Genomic DNA, 21412 nt, shown 5'->3' with positions numbered 1-21412 from the left:
CGATTGCACCTCTGAAATTTCTGAAGTGGGGACACGCTTTTAGAGAGAATACAAAAACATTTGGATCACCCAATAATGGCACTTACCAGAGGTGTTTTGAATTGCTCGCACAGTTCAATCCATTCCTTTAGAGAGCACATCACACTTTTTCGCTCTGCTGGCTGAGGGCTTCATCTTCTCTGTCAGCAACAAATTGTCATAGGATTATTTTTAAAAAGGGGGGAGGAGGGGTAATATGAGTTATTTCTAATGATAATAACCATAAATGCGTCACGACTTGACCAAACTCATGTCCCAATGGAGAGTGATAACTGGGCATTTTGCTAAATTATGATTATTTTTTAATACACAATGGGGAGCCTTGGCCAAAACTCCAAACTCTCCTTTTTAAAACAAAATGAGATTAACATCAAAAACAGGCTTTACAGCTCTGCAGACACCGCATGCTCTACAGTACTGCTCGGTTGTATAAAGGCATGTAATTTCACATATGGATTGTCAGAGTATTGACCCGGTGGGCTGCATGCACCACTTCTGAAATTTGTTGGATTACTGGACTAGAGGGAGCTGCTGCCTCCAAACAGATGAATCTCTCTCATTTGTACAATCTGCTCAAACTCCACTTGGCATTGGGAGGTTGTAAAATCAGGCCTCGAGCCCAATGATAATGGGAGTGTTCAGACTTTATATGACAAAAGATGGTGTGGAGGCTTGTAATGATCTTTGTTACAATTACGGCGCTGTTCATGACTCACTCCTTAAAGGGTTTTAATGAAGATAACGCTGTATGGCCGGAAGTATACGGACACCCAGACATGTCCTAAATAGAGCTGCAACAATTAATTGATTCATCAAACAATAATCGATTATTAAATGAATCATCAACTATTTTGATAATCTAATAATCGGTTTGAGTAGATTTTTAAGAAAAAAATCCAAATTCTCTGATTTCAGCTTCTTAAATGTGAATATTTCTGATTTCTTTGTCCATTTATGACAATAAACTGAGTATCTCTTTGGTTTGTGGACAAAACAAGACATTTGAGGACGTCATCTTGTGGTTTGGGAAACACTGATTGATATTTTTCACAATTTTTTAACATTTTATTGACCAAACAACTAATCGTTTACATAATCAACAGATTAATTGATAATGAAAATAATCATTAGGTGCAGCCCTGGTCCTAAAGTGTAATTTTGGGGATCTACTGTATGTTTTCAAGATTTTCCAATGTGGACGTTGTGGTTGTTATGTGAGAATTATGCTGGAAATAACCTATTTTCATATGATGTTGTCTGAACACAGTGGAAGACAAAGTGCTCATAGCTGGGGTGAAGAGGTGGCATCACAGAGTGGGACTAGACAAATGAATCATTCAAAGTTATTCATAGTGTTGCTCTTGTTTACACTCATGGAAAAAAATGACAGAGTGCTTGAGAGAGAAGCTCAAACTTTCTTCAGGATAACTTTCTTCTTTTCTTTTATCTAAGTTTTCCTTCATCTCATTCTAGAGGTTTCTTAATCATATGTGGTGCAGATGGTAAAACCGCTTCAGGCAAATTCGTGATTCATAATGAATGCCGGATTGTGAGTTTTATAGAAAGTTACAGAAATTTGCAGACACAACCACCCCCAAATTCTGACATTGGAAAAGTGTGGCAGGACAGGGCTTTCTAATGCTATTCAACTATCCAACAAGCGTTTCAGCTGGATTAAATTGACAGCTTAAGCCCATATGGCCTGGGCGCTATGTGGTGCGGGGCATAAATCAATCAATTAATCAATCAAACCAAAAACCCTGGGCGTTAATCTGCTGCTGTGACAGTCTCCCCTCTTCTCGGAAGGGCTTTCCACAAGATTTTAGACGCTGGCTGTAGGGATTTGCTCCCATTCAGCCGCAAGAGCATTAGTGAGGAAGGTCACTGATGCTGGGCGATAAAGCCTGGCTGACTGTCGCTGCAATTCATCCCAAAGGTGTTTGATGGGGTTGAGGTCGGGGATCTGTGCCGTCGAGTCGAGATCTTCCAACACCAAACTGGTAAAAAACCCTTTCAATGACTCTTTGGTACAAACAAACAGAGCCGAGTTGTAGCTGGTGAGAGGATTTCTGTTTTGTTTTTTTTGTGCCCAGATTTCTCTGACCTGCGTTTTTATTTCCCCAGATAAACCCAGTGACTCCTGTCAGGTAAAGAAAACATGGCCAAGCAGTAATGTAGTATATGGCTGGATGTTGTGTGTGAAATAGTGTTCAATGTGTTACAGTATGATGATATTCAGTCGGTCAGAGAGCAGACATTTGTGTTTCCAGAGCCGACACCCCCTCCTGTTGTGGTCCAGCGGCCAAAAATAAGAAATGGCTCTTGGAAAGCAGCAGAGCCATAAGATCCACCTCAGTCCCCTAAAAGAGCCGTAGTTCCCATCACTAGTCTGAAATATCACTGCGAGCTGTATCATTAAGACGTCCCATAACTGGAAGTGAGGGGTGAAACCCAAGACAAGAAAGGCCTCAGCCCAAAGGTTCACAAAAGTATCCGGGTGAGGCCAGATAATACTGAAATATGTGATCCGGTGTGACTGAGGCCCTTTATGGGCCGTTAGGAGGAAGAGGGGGGAAAAAAAGGCTGAAGAAAATTAATGAACTATGATGAGCTTAACAACAAACAGAGGAATCTGTGTTTAACTCTGAATTTATTACAAACACCACTTTCAGAGAGTCTTTCTGGCTGTTGTGGAGACTCATTTGAATTTTTATTGCAGACTTATGACCTGCCAGATTCAAGCTGCATACCGCCGCACTTAAAAGCTTTGCTCCTCTCTGGACACTGGATAGTGTTTATTCTTTTGTTGCACTGACTACTGTCAGTACCCGCGCTAGTCCTCCTCCTCCTCCATCCTTCCTTCCTTCCTTCCACGCACAAGACTGAAATAAGCTGCTCATTAGGCGCTCGCAAAAATCTGTATGTTTTGCTGGAGCTCATATGCGCATCGATGCTGGAGTCGTTTTGGGCTGAATGTAGCTTGTGCATCACTCCGGTATTCTGTCAATGAGTGTGGATTCATTAATTGGAGCGCAATATGTGGCAAACGGTTTTCTTTTTCAATAAGGGTGATTAGGATAGTTGATGAGGTGATGGCGTGGGGAGAAGAAGGGGATGTTTTAGCTCCTAGGCCCGCAGCATTATTCATGTGGACGTGCAGCTATTGCCTGCTGCACACTGCACCACTAATCTAAATCTACAAAGAAGGAGTGAATGACTGTACTAGTGCACGCTTAGGAGGGGGGGGGGGGGGGGAAACAAATCATAACTGAGCACCATCAAAACTCCCCCACCACCACCAAACAGCCCTTCACCCACTTCACCTGGGGAGCCTGGCAGTTATCGACCAATGAGGGCGACTTATTGAGAAAAAGCTGCCATGAAACTGGGTCGCAGGAGCCAATCAATGCCATGGATTTCTTGCCCTGGCATTATCTCAACTGAGAGGAGGGAGGGTGGGGTTGGTAGGGTGTGGAGGGATGGAGGGATGGAGGAGGGGGTGGGGGGGTGGAAAAAGAAACAGACACAAATCAGTCAGTATGGGCGCACCTCGACTGTACCTCTCCTCCCACTCCCTCCATCCACTCGCTCTCTCCTGCCTTCATCAGCCCCTTCCTCTCTCCTCCCTCCTGCTATTCATTTGCTTCCCCATCTTTTCTGGTGTTTGTTTGCCCCTGGGCTGAAAACTCTGTGTGTGTTTGTGCTCCATTATGTGTGTGTGTGTGTGTGTTTGTGTGTGTATATGTGTGTGTGAAAGCTCTCTGAAATGACGCATTGATTCACAGTGTTCTATATTTTCTCATCTGGCTCACTATTACAGTGCGAGTCAATCGACGCCGTATTTCTCTCTCGCTCTCTCGCTCCTTCTCTCTTTTACTTTCTCCCTATTCCTCTCCATCTCCATCTCCCTCTTCCTCCCCCTCCCTCTCTCTCTCTCTTTCTGACTATCAGAGTATCATGTTGTTGAATGGAAGTGTTTACGAGGAGTGTTGTATTGCTGTTACCAGAGCAGGGTTTGGAGTATGAGAGGCTGTGTGTCATGAGTATCACTGGTAGGTTTTGTACCTGTGCATGCTTGTGTTTATTTATACGCATGTTTTAAAAAAAGAAAAAAGAAAAAAAAAACTTGGAACATGGCTGCAAGTATTCAAGAGTGCATGCTCCTTTTGTGCACTGTGTGGGGGCATATGGTGCTGGCTGCTGAGGCCTATACTGTATATATCTAACAGTATGTTTGAGTGAATGCCAGATCTCTTTTATTTTTTTATTTCTTATTTTTGTGTTTTTTTGTGTGTGTGTGAAAGTATTTATATGTGTGCAGGAGGACTTGCTTGTGGGCATTTGCACCTTGCGCTAGCTCGAGCTCTGCAACTCCACCCTGTGACCCACATGAACACACATACAACCACATACACGTGCACACACACAAAAACACACATCCTCCCACTCATGAGGATTTTTTGCCAGAATCAATAGAGGCTTTTTAATGCCTCTTGCTGTAGTACGAGTCTGAAACTGGAGCGTGGGATCACAAATATGGCAGTCAGGGGCCCCGACATTTGGGACGTGCCCCATTTCAGGGCCTGTCTCACATCACCATCTCCGTACGAGCCCCCCCATTTTCACCTCAGTAACCGTGGACTTCAAAAAAAAGGAAACTTTTTTGACATCATTATTATATGGTGTTGCTTGTGCTTTTGTTTTGTGTTGTGTTTCCAGGAGGAATTATGAAACAGGCATGAGCATCCTTTTTGTAATAGTTTGCAGGTTTACTTCTGCAGGTTGAAAACTGCACTTGAGTTTTTTTTTCATAAAAGCTGGAGAGAAGAAAAAAGAAAAAAAATCTTTTCACAAGTTCTTGCCAGAACGGATCCACACTGATTCACCTTTCCAGAGATGCTATACAAAATAGGAGGCTATTGAAAAATATTACAGGAAAAGCTCTGTTTTCTATGAAAGAAAACAGAGCTGTTCTGCTGCCAAATTGCTTTACAAATGCGAGTGTAGGCTTTCTGCAGCGGCTAAATATACACTGTTGGAAAAGTACAATAATACTGGTCTGGACTTGATACTCAGAACTAGAGGTCAGAGTAAAAAAACACACACACACACATGAGACATTCATACTTTTTCCTGAACACTTTGTCTTCTCATCATCCGTACCTAACAGTGTCTCTTGGTTGATCCTGGTCCTGTGCTGCTCTGTCATCCAGTGCTCTGGTCTGTCTTTGTTTTGTGTTTGTTTATCACTCAAATGTACCTCTTGAATGTTTTCATTGTCCTCAAACAATGCGGTGACACTGCTTCCAGTGCCAGGATGGTTGATTTAATTACGTTAGCAGATACTTATTTTCTATCAGCATAATCCTGTGCACCTGTAGTTCCACTATAATGGAACGAGGGATGTGGAAACAATTCATCTATCAATGTCAGTGTCACTTTAACATCACTTGTCGCTTGTTTACCCCAAATCTCTGCTGGCTCTGCACGCGCAGACACATACACACATACACACACACACGGATGCACACATACTCTCTTGCGCGCGCACACACACACACACACACACATACGGCAGCCCTGTTAGTACTTTGTCTGAGCTACACCAACAGCCTACAGCCATGCTTACAGGGCATTTCCACTAGGAAGCCAAATCCCCTCTTCTCTCGGCTCACCTGGCAGCGAAAGAAAAAAAAAGACAGCAGAAAACTTTTAAATGTAAGGGTTTCGGGAACAACTTTGATGATAAAAAGCGCATCAGGACGCAAAGTGAAGGGGAAAGAGGCTTTAAGGGGAGAAAAAAAAAGGGATTTCATTTGCAGGGTTTTGGTTGTGTTGGTCGGTGAGAGGGGGGATTGATAGAGGATGGAGGAAGGAGGGAGAGAAGAAGGTGGGTGAAAAAGAAAAAAAAACATAGGAAAGAGGGTGTAGTCGTGCACCATAAAACGTCCCGCTGCCTTTCCCAGGGCCAAGTCCTCGCTCTGTTTCTAATGAACTCATTTATTCTGTTTTGCTGGCTTTACCTCCACCAGCAACAAAAGACAGCCTCCTGGTCTGCCTCTGTGAATGCACTGCTTCAGGGTTTGTTGAGCATCTAGGTCTGTCCTATGGCATTACCTTTGTTTACTTAACGCTCACCATCGATCAAATGCAAACCTGAGACTGTCCTCCACTGGCAAAGGCATTGCTAATTAGCATTTCCTTCTAAAACAACGTTGATTGCAAGTGACTGATTAAATTTATTTGCCGTTGATGCATTACTATGTAGTGTGTGAAGCCAAATACAGTCTCTTCCCCTTAAAGATTTAAAGACAGAGTCCTTAAAAAAAAAAAAAAGGCTGTTTTTTTGCCCGTATATTCTGGTCCATGTCAAACAATAGCAACAAAGGCAAAAACATCAATCGGCAGCACATTTTGTGTGAACACAAAATCGCATTCTGGTTTTGGCCAAATATTTAATCTCTCCTCTCTCCCCCTCTCTCGTATCTCTGTGCGTCTCTGCCCCCCCCCCCCTTCTTTCTTTCTAAATAATATGCCACTGGGAAGTGGAAAAAAAAAATGGAGAGCACGGATCCCCACTCCTCCGCTCTTCTCGGCTGCACGTCTGTGATGTCATAATCACTCACATCAAAGGCTGTGCGCTCAACACGGCGACTGTCAGCTTCCCTGGAGGCGTCATTAAAAACGAACAGAGCAAACTGAGCCAGGCCTGACAGAGACGCATCAAAACTTCCTCACGCGCACATACGCACACACACGGTGCAGGCGGCGGCGCGTGCACGAGTACGCTTCCTGTGCACGCTGGATGCATGTGCATTCAGGTGCATGCTCACTTTAAGCACATGCATACTCACCGACATGCATCACGGGAACACACACGTGCACACACACACAAATATGTAATCATTAAATCATATTCACACAAAGAAAATGCTCACGATTCATATAATCCTTTGTGTGCACGCGCACGCACAGAAATACTGACAATTGAATATATTCCTCTTCTCTGTGACAATGTCACAACTCCCTCGTTCTAGCATGCATGAATAGGAGCTGAGCATTAAGAACAAGACACTCGTTGCTTCCAGCTGCATGTGAGAGGCAACATCCACAGCAGCATCTGTCGTGAAGATGTGCCGTCGTGATGTACATCCATGATGCACACTCATGTTGTTGCCAGTCCGGGGCATAATGCAGAGCGTGCACATAAATGTACAAATAGCCTACATCCACCCGCCCACCCGCTTTTCATCCCTCCCTGTCTATCTCTCACACAACTTGCCCACACACATGCACACGCGCGCACACAGAGAGGCACACACTCATTTACACAAACTGGAGGAAGGACTATAAATAGTAAGCCTATGATGCGATGCTGTGTGTGGTTTCTCCCTATGGGTTTGTGTGTGTGACAGTCAAAGTGAGGAGCGCGGGAGGGAATGAAAGGGGGTTGGGGGTGGGGTGGTGTCAGTTGGGGAGGGGGGTTGGCGGAGGAAGAGTAGGGATATTTAAGAGGAAGACGGGCTGTGCTGTGCTCATGTGTGGTGTACAGCTGGTGACAAACAGCACATGACAGGCATGGCGAAGACGGTGGGTCCCCTTTGATTTAAAATAAATATACATCATTATGCGTTTAAAGAGGATATCTGGGCTTGTGAGTGTGTGTATATATGTGTGTGTGTGTGTGTGTGACTCCAAGATGTATGTGTATAAGAGTTCTGCTTGTGGGTCGACATGTATGACTTACCCCTGGAAGGGTCTTCTGCTCGTGCAATGCATTCTGGGCTTTCAGGGCCGACTCTCTGGCACAGTAGGTGAGGAAGGCACAACCTGAAATACAGAGAGAGATAGAGAGAGAAAGAGAAAAAGAGAAAATTATGTTACGTGAACTGGGGACGGAGAAGGAGATATAGTCATGGGAGGGGGCTGCAACAACAATCATCAGCAAAAAGGCAAAAAAACAAACCACCACGCACATGTACGCACACACATACACACAGAAACACACAGAGTGAGCCTGCAGCCATAGCTCTGAAACTCTGTCTACATGGCCGCACTGGGAATTCGCTCGTGTTTGTGTGTGTGCCTGCGAGTGTTTGTGCACAACGAACAGCATTTCAGCAACTGAACAAACTGAACATTCCTGTGTACACAAACGCAGTCCATCCATACGCATGCAGAAAAAAAGGGGGGGAGTTGAGTGAAAGTGGGACCGAAATCTGTGGCTTTGGAGATTTGTGCATTCTGTTACGGGGGGGGGGGGGGGGGGGGGGGGGAGAGACGGGAGATCCACACTCAACCCGCAGAAGACATCGAATGTGACGGCGTTTTCTCCCTGGCAGTCTGAAATAGCAGTTATCCATTCGTCCATCGCACTCCTCTGGCTGCTGTGACAGGGATAGACATTTCCCTGACAGCTTCTCTCTCTCTCTTGCACTCTCGCACTCACCCTCTCTCTCTCTTACCCCTCCCCTCCACCCTTCATTTCTCCGTCTCTCGGCTCCATATGTTCCAAGACTACCCACAATCCTCGGTTTTGTTAGCACCTGGGCTGACATGTGGGGGTGGAAAGAAGATGGAGACGCAGGAGGCAAGGCAGGAGAAGAGGAAGAAGAAGAAGCCGCGGGGAACGTGTAAGCTGTTCCCTCGCCACCCCCTGTTGACAGCGAGGCACACGCCACTGTCAGAGAGCTGACAAACTGTCAATCTGCAGATCAAGGCTAATGATTCATGTGCTTGACAGTTTAATAAAACACTTACAAAGACAATTGCACAATAGGCTGCGGTGACATGGTTCAATTTCAGGAGAATCTTTTTTTTTTTTTTTTTTTCCTTATGCTAAATACGCAGGTGTTTCGCTTGTTTGCTCTGCTGCAGAGTCTAGGAAAGGTTAACGAAATGAAAACTATTCATTTAAACTGAATTCAATTAAATCCAGTGGAAGAAAAAAAAAGAAAACGCACACAAAGAACAATTAGTCTCTGGGTTTGTACAAAGATAAAATTATTAGGCGACATTTGAAGCATTTGAAAAAGAGGTCTTTTAGTGAACAGCGAGGAAGCCATAAACATCACAGCAGCAAGAAAAAAAAAACCTCCTAAAGCTCTGGCTTTTGACTCTTTCTTTCTTTTTTTTTGAATTACAGACATGCAGACAGTGACAAACTGTCCCCTGCTGCCATGCAACTAACACAAGCACAAAGAGACAAAAGAACCACAGTTTGTTCTGAAAACATCAAGGACTCGTATTAGATGATTATCATAGACCCCTCCCCCGGAAAAAAAAAAAAAAAAAAAAAACAGAAACCCAGTGCAGTTTATAAAAAGCCCCCCTACCCTCCCCCAGTTGTGCTTCACTTTGTTCTTTTTGCATACTGGGGGCTATTTACTGTGGAGGGCAGCACCATGTACTGTATGTAGAAGCAGCATGCCTCCCGTCCTCTCGGCTCTGTGTCTTTAACCCTGGGTCGTCCTGATGGCGGGACGCTGGGGAGCTCCGCCTGTTGGTGTTTTTAATTAACGGGCCTCTCTCTCATTAGGCGAAGTGGGAGCTGGCCGCTGACAGCTTGGCTACCTCCTCATCCTCTCCGGGCCTGTCGTGTTAACGCTACATGCAGGCGCCGTCCCACAGGAAGCACACGCAAGCCTCTGATTCACACGCCTGACACTCACTCGGAGACACCCACTGCACCCAGTATATCCAGGGCTGGTGGAAGGATCCAGATCCAGCAATAACACAATGCAGAAATACTCTACAAGTATCGTGCTCACTATGCAGGCAAATGTCAATGCTATATAATCATTTGTTAGATAGTATTTGCACTGACGTATTAGTGTGCACAGCATTTTAATGGCAAGACACAGGTGATGTCGTACAAATTCTAACTAATAGATATCATGAAATTTCCCTGGCGGATTGCTTATTTGTATTACATGTTGTTTTTTTAAACGTTTAAATATGCAAGAGTCACACCTGATTAAATATTTACTCATTTGCATGGATTTCAGAAACAGAAATCTAAAATTCTTATTTCATTTTGTTAGAGCCAAAGATTTTTAGCCACACACAAAAAAAACTATTGTTGTGTGATTTTTTATTTTTAGGAATAATATACTATGCAAATCAGGCAGTGAAAACCATGAACAAACCCTTCATAAGAAACTTCATGATGTAAGGTTTGGTGTATGTAGGTGTTAGTAAAGTCGGTTGGTTTCTGGCTCAGAGTATAAGAAAAATCTTTATGATTGATGAAACTACTATTATAGAAAAAAAGCCCATAAAGGGGAAGTGGTCACATTTGTGCAGGAGGAACAGAGCTCCACATTGACACCTGTAATAACATGGTGCGGATAATGACTGCAGTGCTGCAGCCTGCATGCTGCACGTTGTATTAGATAGAGGTGAAATCTATAGACACAAATGCGTGTATCTTGGATGTTTACCGTCCACTTGTCTGGAAGAAAGTACAGAGGCAGAGCTGCCCCAAGATCTCAACACTGACCAGTGAACAGACTTTTGTTGCAAAATGCTGACACTGACTGAACATTATCAGGAAATGTCGACTGACTGAAGTTCATTTATTTTTCTATAATATCCATTCAAGCCAGACAATATTTGCTCACGAGTTAAAGGGACAACGAGGAGTTTCTATTCGGTTATAAAAAAGTCTCACGTTAATGTGGATGAATCTCCGCTACCCACACTTGTTAATGGGCCCATTTTCGATAAATATATCATTCTGTCTCTATCGTTATTTTGTTATTATTAGTGGTGGCGGAGATGCTGGTCGAGGCGACCAGCGTTTTTTACTTTCGGTTTCGCAACGAGTCATGAGAATAACGCAGCTGAATCGCCGTTTATGGTCGGAACTACGACGGTATGTGAACCTCCTTGAACCTCTGACTTTAATTATTGATGAATGAAAACGAGTCTGTCTTGCGCCGGTCAAAGAATTATACGGTGCGCGCGGAGGCTCATAAATGTAGTGTGAAAACGCTTCGCTTTTCCAAAACTCCTCGTTGTCCCTTTAACAAATGTGTTCAGGAGCTTAAGGGGTTAAGTCTAACTATCAAAATTGACTTAAAGCATGAGACACAGCATGTTTACTGTGTTGACACTTAACAAGAGCACAACCCTTTGAATGGCCTCAACCAGCTCCTCCTCCTCTCCCTGAAACCAAAACACAGTGTGCCACACACCCCGATCACTTCCTACATACGTCTATTCAATTTCTTTTTTGATACAAGACACAGTGATTCTGGAGTACGACCTCTTGGAGTGACAGAGGATGTACTTCTTTTTTTTTTTTTTTTAACTGTGTGGCCTCACTGCTCATTTACTCACTAATTTCCATGCATTCGCGTTTGCAGCACATGAAGATAAGCTATTACAGCTGGGGTCATCCCCTGTTGACTTCCATCCCTTCCATTTAAAATGCTGACAGTGCACTCGAGTTCAGCCTGGGACCTTTGTCACATGTCATTCCCCATCTTTCTCTGCCCTCGTTTCAATTCAGCTCAGTGCTGCTGCACACCATCTAATGAAGGCACAAAGAAAAAAAAAAAAAAGAAAAAAAATCATATATATGGTTATATTTTTCTCAGATGAGCTGTGCTACAGTCTTTCAATACAATTTCTCTATTGATTAAAATCTATGTAATATTAAAAAAAATCTGAAATTTAACATCTAATTCTAGCTGTCAAATAAATGCAGAGGTGTAAAAAAAAAAAGGCGCATACTTGTGTCTGAGCATATGTGACGTAAAGCGCAAGAGCTTGAAAAATGTGTTTAATTTCAGCACTTCTGTACGTTCCACCACTTTACAGCATGTTCACACATGTATGGAGAGGGAAAGCACACAGATGCTAACACATACGACCTCACACACACACACACACACATAAATACACACTCTCACATACACACACACATGGAAAGTGACAGTCAACAAACGTTCAATTTATCATCATTGTCACAAGTCAGATGCTGGCAGCAGCTCTAGTATCTGACGAAGACCCATATTGGCCCAGGAGAGAGAGATAAGCTGTTTGTTTCTGCTGTCAATGCTGCCAATTTGGTTTCCCATCACTTCAAATTCAAATCAACAGCAGCGCAGAGGGGATCTGAGAGAATGTGCGTGTGTGTGCAAGAGAGAGAGAGAGGGAGAGGACGGCAGAGAGAAAGAAGGGCAAGGGAGCAAAAAGAAAGGGGGAGGAGAACAGCAGAGAGGAAAAGCAGAGCAGCGAGGGATGCTCGGTAAGACAGGGAGAGAGAGAGAGAGTAGATAAGATCACCTAGCTTCTGTGAACACCATCCCCCTGTGTCCTACACTCGCTTCTTATCTCAACCGCTGCAGACACCCTAAAGGGACACACACCCACCGAGAGAGAGAGAGAGAGAGAGAAAAAGAGAAAGAGTGAGAGACAGAGAGACGGAGAGAGAGGAATATGGGGAAGTAAAAGAGAAGATGAAAGAAAGCGGCGAGGGAATGGTGGAGAGACTGTGAATACTCACTAGTGAGGGAAGAAGAAAAGACACAAGCTTCAGTGGTGAAATCCACCAACTGTCACTAGTCCTGGTTGAAATGACAGCTGTGTTGGACCACATAGAGCTTTGACCTTGTTAACTATGGGAAACCTTGACTTGATGATCTGTCTCAGATGTAGTTTCCCCTCCCGACAAGCCGGCTGCTAGAATGGAATATACTCTCTATCTATACAGCGTTCACATTTTTGATATCTACACAGCCTGCAGCTGGAAACAATGCTGATGAGCACAGTGAGAGAGCAAAAAAACACCAAACAGCTCATTTGTCTCGACTGGAAAGATGCAAAAAAAATACTACACAGTGCAGAGGATTTAATGTGGAGTCTGAGCCTCTGTGACATACATAAAGTCGTGTTGTGAACCACTGTTATTATAGAAATACCAGTTATAGCTGTCTTTTTGTTACCATATGTAGCTAAGCAGTCAATCAAATACTAAAACCTCTTATCATATTTAATTAAATTCAAGATTATTCTTCCGCCTAAAGACAGTTAAATTTAAAGATTTTTAATCCCAACATGCATTTGTAATTTGTGTGTAATCACTCAATGTGAGTTCTTCTGCAGGTCATTAAAACTCTCTAATTCCCAGAAACAATCCAGAGACCAGGACCTCTGTGACCTCGGCTGCGGCTACGGCCCCTCGATGCAGACACTCCCATCTTCAAATTCTCCTCTGAAACTCATTATGATTCCACTAAAAGTAAAACTACTAATGCATTCCTCAATTGGCGCTTTGCAGCATTGCTGGACATATGAATTACTTTTTTTACTAGCGTGCGTTGCCTGACGCCACCCAAGACTAGAAAGCTCGGGGACAATGTTATTGCACAGAATTCTCTAATTATCTTGTGCCATTAATTCAGGGATTGTAAAAGGCTGACATAAAAAGTTCCCTCCTCTCTCTCTATCCTTTTTATTCCCAGCCACAGATGGGGAGAAACTCCCAGTGATCATTTAAATATTTCAGAACATCTTGGTAAGAGCCTAAAAAGAGTCAATAGCATTAAAAAGCTTTATCCACAGCACAGCTGAAATTCCACGCTGCAGAGCCCTGGAACTCTGCCTCGAAAAACTTTGGCATGTAACTTTGTTTGAGGCTGTCCAATTTCAGTCAGTCAATAGAAATCTCCACGTCTCTCCCTTACCTTAGTTCTGTTAACACTTATCTCCGCCTGAAAGGGTTTACCAAGGACAGCCTTTGCTCAATAAACAGAGGAATGTTTTTTTTCTCCTTTTTAAAAGATTGACCTTAAGACAAGAACGTTTCTAACTGGATTTTTGTGAGTGCTAAGGCTTAGATAACGCTTTTCCATTCACTCTTGAAACGGGTCAGAGTAAAGACGAAAATTTTTGACCCATTGTGTTCAGAGAAATAGCCCATAAAGCCTCGGTCTTTTTAGTCGTATGGCGAGAATGAGTACCACTGAGTGCCAAAGAGGAATACTAATCAGTGCTGTATTAACAGAGTTTCTGATTCGAGAGTGATACTGTTGCCCTTGTGCTTCTGTAACTGGGACACTCAATACTAGACACGTGATTGTTACTCTTCAGCTTCTGATTTGAAACACCATAAAAGTTGCATTGCAGAAAAACTCCTCTTGAGAAAAATCAGGCATTCACATTCACTGCAGCCATGATCCTTCAAGGCTTTGAATCTACATAATCTACTGAATGTCTGACCACCGTTTTGATTATAGTGCTAATACTTATATTTATATTGAAATATCCTGGATGAATTCAAATTATGGATTGCTTTAAGTTACTATATATATTCCCCACTGCATTTGGTGTCAATGTAAAAAAAAAAAAAAAAAAAATGTAGACAAGCCCCCCAGTAATTCAATGAAGTGAGCAGCAGTCGCTCATATCCCCTTCACCTTTGCTGACCTTTCAGATCATTACTCACCATGGAGAAAAGAGACAGAGGATAGAGGCTATTTTAGGGGACACGGCCAAGGTCTCCGGGAACTCTCCAACTTTCTCCCCGTATCATCTTAAAATCTTTAATTGGCAGCTGTAACCCCTGATTAAATAAAAAAGCACTTTGAAGCTAGGAGAACAGTACTGTACTCTGTGTGAACACAGAGAGAGAGAGAGGAGAGAGGAGAGAGAGAAAAAACTTCAATTACTGTTCAGAGTCCACATCAAGCTTTTTTTCATTGTGTAAAACAGGCCTTAAAAATTCAGGAGCTGTTTCAGGGACTAATGAATGCTGGTCTTGAGTATGATATTATTTCAGCGGAGTGAGGCAGAACTAAGGGGCAGTATTATGAAAGAGGAGGTGAATTCATTTATAATGGAGCGTAATAGCAGTCCCAGCTCTCCTATAGGCGACTCTATGCAGATCCCTTAGTCCTTCTGTTCAGGGGAACAAGACAGATCTGTAATATAGAAACATGCACTACGACGGCCACCGAGGAAAAGACAGAGCAAAAGTTAATAATCAGGTGACGAATGAAACTCAAAGGGACAGCACTGCCTTTTTTTTTTTATCCCAGTCTTAAAAGCACAGGGCATAGCAATTTAGAACAACGGCGGCTGCAGTTGTAACTAAATTATGCTCTGAGACGAGGATATGAAGATCATCAAATAAAAGTTATTATAATGTATCCTGGGTGAAAACTGAGTTCTGACTGACTGGGAGGTGTCAAATAAATTTTAATAACTGGGCATTTCCTGCAGAATTGCTATATCATCTTTCCATATTAATGTGCTCTGAGGGTTTGAATGGTACTGCTCAGCAACACAATGAAAAATAACCTGGATAAATTGCTTGAAAATTGCCCAAAAATGTGTGGGCAACTATTGCGGGAATGAAAATCACCTTATTTATGAGCATAAAACTTTGAAAATCACTGATTACCTACATGCATATTAAACTGAAACTCCTATATCTAACAGACAACAGCACCTTCAGGAGGCTGGGAAGAAGAAAACAAAGTCAAAGACTGAAAAATAAGAAGAGAACGAGTGAAGACCAGAAGAGTTGGATGTGGGTAACCTCCAACATTAAAATGCATGCACTAATCCCGAGATTACAGGTATTAATAGCAAATGCATGCATGCTAAAATTTTCTCACACACTTTGATGCACTCTCACATTACATCCATTGATAGACTATGACTAAAATTATATCATTTTATTGAAAAGAAAGAATGAAAACCTCCAAATGGTGTTCATGTGTATGTATGTGCTTTGTCCGTGTGTGTGTGTGTGTGTGTGTGTGTGAGCGAGAGAGAGAGTCCCCGAAGATAACAAGTCCCATCTCTCGTCCTGCTTCCCAGAGTGGCCGTCTCTAAGCTGTGCTAATCGATTGGCGAAGGAGGAAAAAGGGCCAGCTTTAATGTGTTGCATGTGAAGGATTTACTGGAGAGCAGAGCCACTGAATCAATGGAGTAGAAAATGCATCATTAGGACAGTGTCGCTCCCGGTACCCCCCCCACCCCCCAAACACACACTCACACACCACGCCATGCTGCCCCCTCACTCACACACACACACACACAGACACACGGACATCACCCCCCTCCATGGTCCTTCGAAGGTCGGGACAGAAACCCCGTGCAAACAGACACACTGCCACTGGACCTTACATGCGATGCTTCAGCTCTCGTGCAACAAAGTGAAATACCTCAACACTCGCACCGAGTCCATCACACCTAATAGAAATTGTGCTTGAAAACACACTCGGAGCTACACACTCTTGTCAAAAGCTCCCCTGACACACACCGACATACACACGGACACAGACACACACGGTGTCTAGGTCTGTACCCAATATCCCAGACAAGACCAATGATCTCACTCTTGTCCTACCTCAGCCATTTTGTCAGGAAATGTTTGGGAGACCCAAATTTAGCTTTTCAAGATATGAATTATTAAACGTGGAACGATTCCTAAGATGAACCAAAAGTCTGCACCATTATGTATGAGGTCGGACACGCTGGGAAATGTATTGATGCTGACTAATATAATAATGTATGACAGATAACAGATGGGAGGGTTTTTTTTTGGGGGGAGGATTTTCATGCCCAAATTACAACAGTTCAGTGTTTCATTTGGGAACTTTCTACCCGTCAGAGTGGAAAAACCTCTGAAACAGTGTTTATACTATCATGGGACACTAAAGCTCTCCCCTGAAAACCAAACTACACAGCACTTTAATTCTGAATGCCTTGCTTCATCCCTTAAGTGATTTGGAGCGGCTCTCATGTACATCAAGCCTCTAAAGGACAGAATATACCCGGCGTCCAGTATCTCTAAGACGTTCATATATGTTTGACAAGTCTGGATCCGTGGGTTTATGTCAATGTCAGCGTTTCACACCGACGCTGAAAGTCGTGTGGCTTGTGTGTAGTGGGCTGGAAAGTTAGGGCGCTGAGGTGGGGGGTTGTGAGTGGACATGTGGCGTGTTTGACTTTCATGCATGAGGCTGGAATTCACCTCTGGTCACTGACCCGAGTTAAAAACGTTGGCACTGGACATAAAAAGTGTTTTCGAGGAGGCGCGTTTTTCATTAGAAACAAGGAAATTGCAGAGGTGGAAAAAAAAATACAAAATGCAACAGAGTGCAATGAAAACAGACATTGCAATTAAATCATGATATAAACTACGAGAGCTGAACATTCACTGAGGCTTCAGAGTCACTGGAGGGAGATGAAAACTTCAGATCTAATTGAACCAGGAAATTAATACATAAAACGAGCACACATGCTGAAGTTCTGCTAAAGACGGACGGATGGATGGATGGATGGAAGAAGGATGGATGGATGTTAGGAACATAGTGTCAACAGTCAGGCAAAGCCGATTAATCAGAAATCTGTCTGCAGATGAATCATGTATCACTAAGGAGACAAAGTGCTTTACTTCTGTCATGGGAGTGGTCCCATGTCTCGTCCCCCTGGTAAAACACTTACAGGATAAACACTCCCATTAATATTCCTCTGTGCACCTCTCCTCCTCTCCGCTCTCCACTCTCCTCTCTTCTCCTTTCCTCTCCCCGTCCTATTATCCGGCCTCGGCGGACATCCTGTCCTGTCCCGTCCGCCTTGCCAACCTGCAAGATGGAGATGAGAGGACGATCCAAACGCAGAAGGGGGAACATGAATCATTACACTTCCTGTTGTTGCACGCCGTCCGGGGAAGGAAGAGAGAGGACGCCCCCGGGGCTCCGATTGATTCCGGAGACTTAATTGGGTTTATTAGCCAAGATGTTGGGCCCCGCGAGGGGGCTCCCAGAGGCGGCCGAGCCCCCCCCCCCACACCCCCACCATCTCCATTCCCACTCTTCTGAAGGAGAAAGCCTGCGTAATTGTTTTCCCTCCATCTTCTGTGTCATTGTCAGATGGGTCCTGCGGGATTATTAGCAACCCCAGGTCCCTCAATAATTCATCCAGAGCTATTTATACACAGATGGAGAGTCCTCTAAAGTCTCCCCCAGTGAGCTTATCTGACGCTTAGACAGACAGACAGAGGGAGAGAAAGCGATAGAGAGGAACAGTGCTACAAAGGGAAAAGCGAGAGAGAGAGAGAGAGAGATAGACAGAGAGAAAATAGGAGGGACATACAAGAAGAGTGAGACGGATGGAGAGAGGCGATCACAGAGAGAAATGGAAAGACGAGCAACGTAAGACTGACAGTGTATGAAGCGGCGAGAGTGAGGAGGGAGAGCGGCGCTTTTACGTAGACACAATGACAGTGTTTCTGGTGTGCATTGAGTTTCAAGGTGAAACTCTCTCATCTGCTTTGCCAAAGTGAACAAAAGCACCGTCCCGGGAATAGCATACCCTCACACAACACACATTAATGGCTTTTAATCTTCCCCCCTTTTTCCTCCATTTAACACAATTAAGATGTTTGCAAAGCTAACATGGACCACTAGTCGCTATAGGAAGGACAGATGAAAGACATCCACGGATTTCCATATGCAAAGTAAACACAGTTATCCGTCCTTTCTAACGTGTCAATGCGTAAGACCAACAAAACAGCAGCCAGCCATTTCTTAAATCACCTAATCATTCACTAACATAACATTAACACATTAGCATATTAACATTAGCGTGTTAAGTAGCTTCTAATCCCAAACAGATAGTGTTTGGGCTACAGAGGGCTGCGTGACTGCATGCTTTTAATAGCTTTGGAGATACCTGTGTCTTTCTCCCTGCCTCCGAATCGAGGGGACATTTTGTTGTCGTCAGACTAATGAAGCCTTTGGCGCACAAAGTTGATTTTCAAAGTCCCTTTGTTGGCTCTCCAGCCACAGATAATTATATATATTCATCCCCTTTGGCAGTCACTTTTATCCAGCTCATTTAGAAAGCTTGGCTTCCTCTTGGACAAATTGGGACATTGAAAGGAAGATTGGAGTGATAGTTTTTACATTTTGCATCGATGGCACATTAATCAGGGCAACTATAGCTATGGGAAAAGATTCACTTAAACACCCTGTGAGAAGCGGGCCATTTGTCTGTTGCAAGTAGTATCACAAAAGTTATGTCATTATCTAAAATGCATTCTTTCTGCCTGCATAAAAGAGGCTTGTACTGTAAATCCATAAAGCTTTGCTCTGAAACTTAACTGCAGATTCATTTGCAGAATGCACAATAAATCACAAGCAAAAATGTTTATTTACAAGTTAAAGTGAAGTGAAGTTTGTTTTTTACAGTTGCACATTTTAACAGATCAGTCCACTGAAGGACACCGAGGACAGAATCACCTGGACTAAAACTGACATTTCTAATAGCTTAGTTTTAAATGGAAACCTTCTTATTATCTGAATCGTTTTTAGTTTCAAAGTTGAATATTCAATATTAAAATTTTACAACTCTTTGTATATTCAGTTTTGACTTTAAACTCCATTTTAATTGAAGTATTTTGTGATGTTGGAAACTAGTTTCCTATTTTTCTACAACTTGTGGTTTGTGAAATGAACTTTTGTTTCTGTGGTTAAAGCCCATGCCAAATTAATTGCTACTGCCCACTGTGTCCTGATGGTATTGATGAACGATCCATAGAGGAGCGCGTTGTTTTCTCTCTCTCTGCCCTACACACACACGCACCAAACACACACACACTGCTGTTGCTCCGGGGAAAGCTAAGCTTATCAACTAGCCAATGCTCACACTCTCACGCATGCGCGCACACACAGACTTCTCTGTCTCTATCTATAAACCCCATGAAATCATTCCACACCAAGTGAGGCGGGGTATGTATAGGTTTGGCCAGGATTCCCATCTCCTGTTCTGTGATTAAAGGACCAAACTAATAGGCTCTGTCTCGTTGGGAACCTGCATGGGGCTGGGAGAGACCTCAGAAGCCATTAAATTGCAAATCTGTAATAATTTGCTGAAGGCTTTCTGTCCAGATCATTCCCTGGGCTGATTTGTGCATTGAGGTAGCGCTCTGAATGGCCAAGCACAAACCCAGCTGAGCCCACCGGCTGGCCAGCCAAGTTAGTCTACTGGAGGGCACACTCCAGATTCACTCAGAGCCATATTTACTTTACAAGAAACCACAGTGCAAACTTGTGCTGTGCCCTTTTCATTTAATTTGTGCCCACAATCTGCAAAAAATTAGAGCCTGATTTATGAAGGCAGCAGCTAATCATGAGGCTGGTCCTCTGAGTGAAGCAGAGCTTCAAAGGCACAAAAAGGTGCAGACAGTCTGCAGGGTATTTTATCAGCTCAGAAAAGAAATAAAAAAAAATGTTGTAATGTTGAAATAAATACAATATTTATCAAAATGGACATTCTAAAGCAGTTCATTAATCTGCAATAATCTAATAATAACTTATTTATTTAGTTACTTTATTGTTTATACTGCCTGAATGTAAAGGTGTTATATAAACCTCAGAGGAAATTAAACAATCAAGTACGAGGAAATGTATAAAAGAAGAAAGTGCTGATATAAAAAATGAAGGTGCTGCAATCTACGTGTGGTATCAAAAGAGCACAGTCAGCACAGAGCATCAGCAGCTCAGTCAGTGCCAGTCAAGTGAAGTTTAATAACCACAGCACAACTCCCTTTTGTGCCTTTATTTTGGAGTAAATAAAATAAATATATGATTAGAAATTGAAATTTGTCTGAAACTTGTTGGCTTCTGATCTTGTTTTGGTGACATGTTGTTTTGAGTGTTTATTATACACCTGTGAGAGTTTGAACCTGTTGTTGGAGGAGGCAGAGAAGATTATCTTCACACGCCGCACAAATCCAGCAGGATGTCAACGGTTCACACTTATATTTTAAGTCATGTGTGCGAACGCCTCAGCAAAGCAACATAAAACCTTATCTTCTCAATCAGCCTTTCACTACGAGCAGTGGGATCCTACTACACCCACTGCCCGAGTTGGGACGGTTTTGATGATTTCTCATGAGAGATTTCTGTGTTTGTACCTTTATCTGCTTTCTTCGTACCGATTTGAAGATGGAAAAAGAAAAGTGATCATATATTTCTGTGCACACAAACTCAACATTCATTGCTTTCCTATGTTTCCAGTTCAATGAAATCACATCAAACACGACCACAGTCCTGAGAAAGTAGATAAGCTTTTGACCGTTACTCAAAATAGCTAAAGGATGTTTTTCAATCTCAAGAAACTTTTCATTTAGTTGTGAATATTTGATTTATATAAAACTACAATGTTTGATATCAAGTTTTCTGGGGTCCATGTTGGGCATCACATGACAAAACACTGCTGGTTTATAAGTGTATGAAATAAGGGACAAATGTCTTTGTAAATCTGGCTCTCGGTGACACTGATGCAAACACACACACACACACACACACACACACACATGAAGAAACAAACACACCTTCTGCACACT

General features: G+C 43.0%; 1 protein-coding gene across 7 annotated transcripts in view; it reads right to left on the bottom strand.

Annotated features, from left to right (window-relative positions):
- Positions 1 to 21412, bottom strand: part of celf4 (CUGBP, Elav-like family member 4) — a gene marked incomplete at both ends in the record, with an annotated part of 83015 nt that overhangs the window by 52296 nt on the left and 9307 nt on the right. For all 7 annotated transcript variants that reach the window (XM_083972713.1, XM_083972708.1, XM_083972714.1 and 4 more), the window contains one exon: positions 7787 to 7869. In XM_083972713.1, the coding sequence (XP_083828839.1) occupies positions 7787 to 7869 (83 nt within the window). The remainder of the gene's footprint in view (positions 1 to 7786; positions 7870 to 21412) is intronic.

Source organism: Trachurus trachurus, assembly GCF_905171665.1.
Source record: "Trachurus trachurus genome assembly, chromosome: 5".
NCBI lineage: Eukaryota > Metazoa > Chordata > Actinopteri > Carangiformes > Carangidae > Trachurus > Trachurus trachurus.
This window is presented reverse-complemented; position numbering and strand designations above follow the sequence as displayed.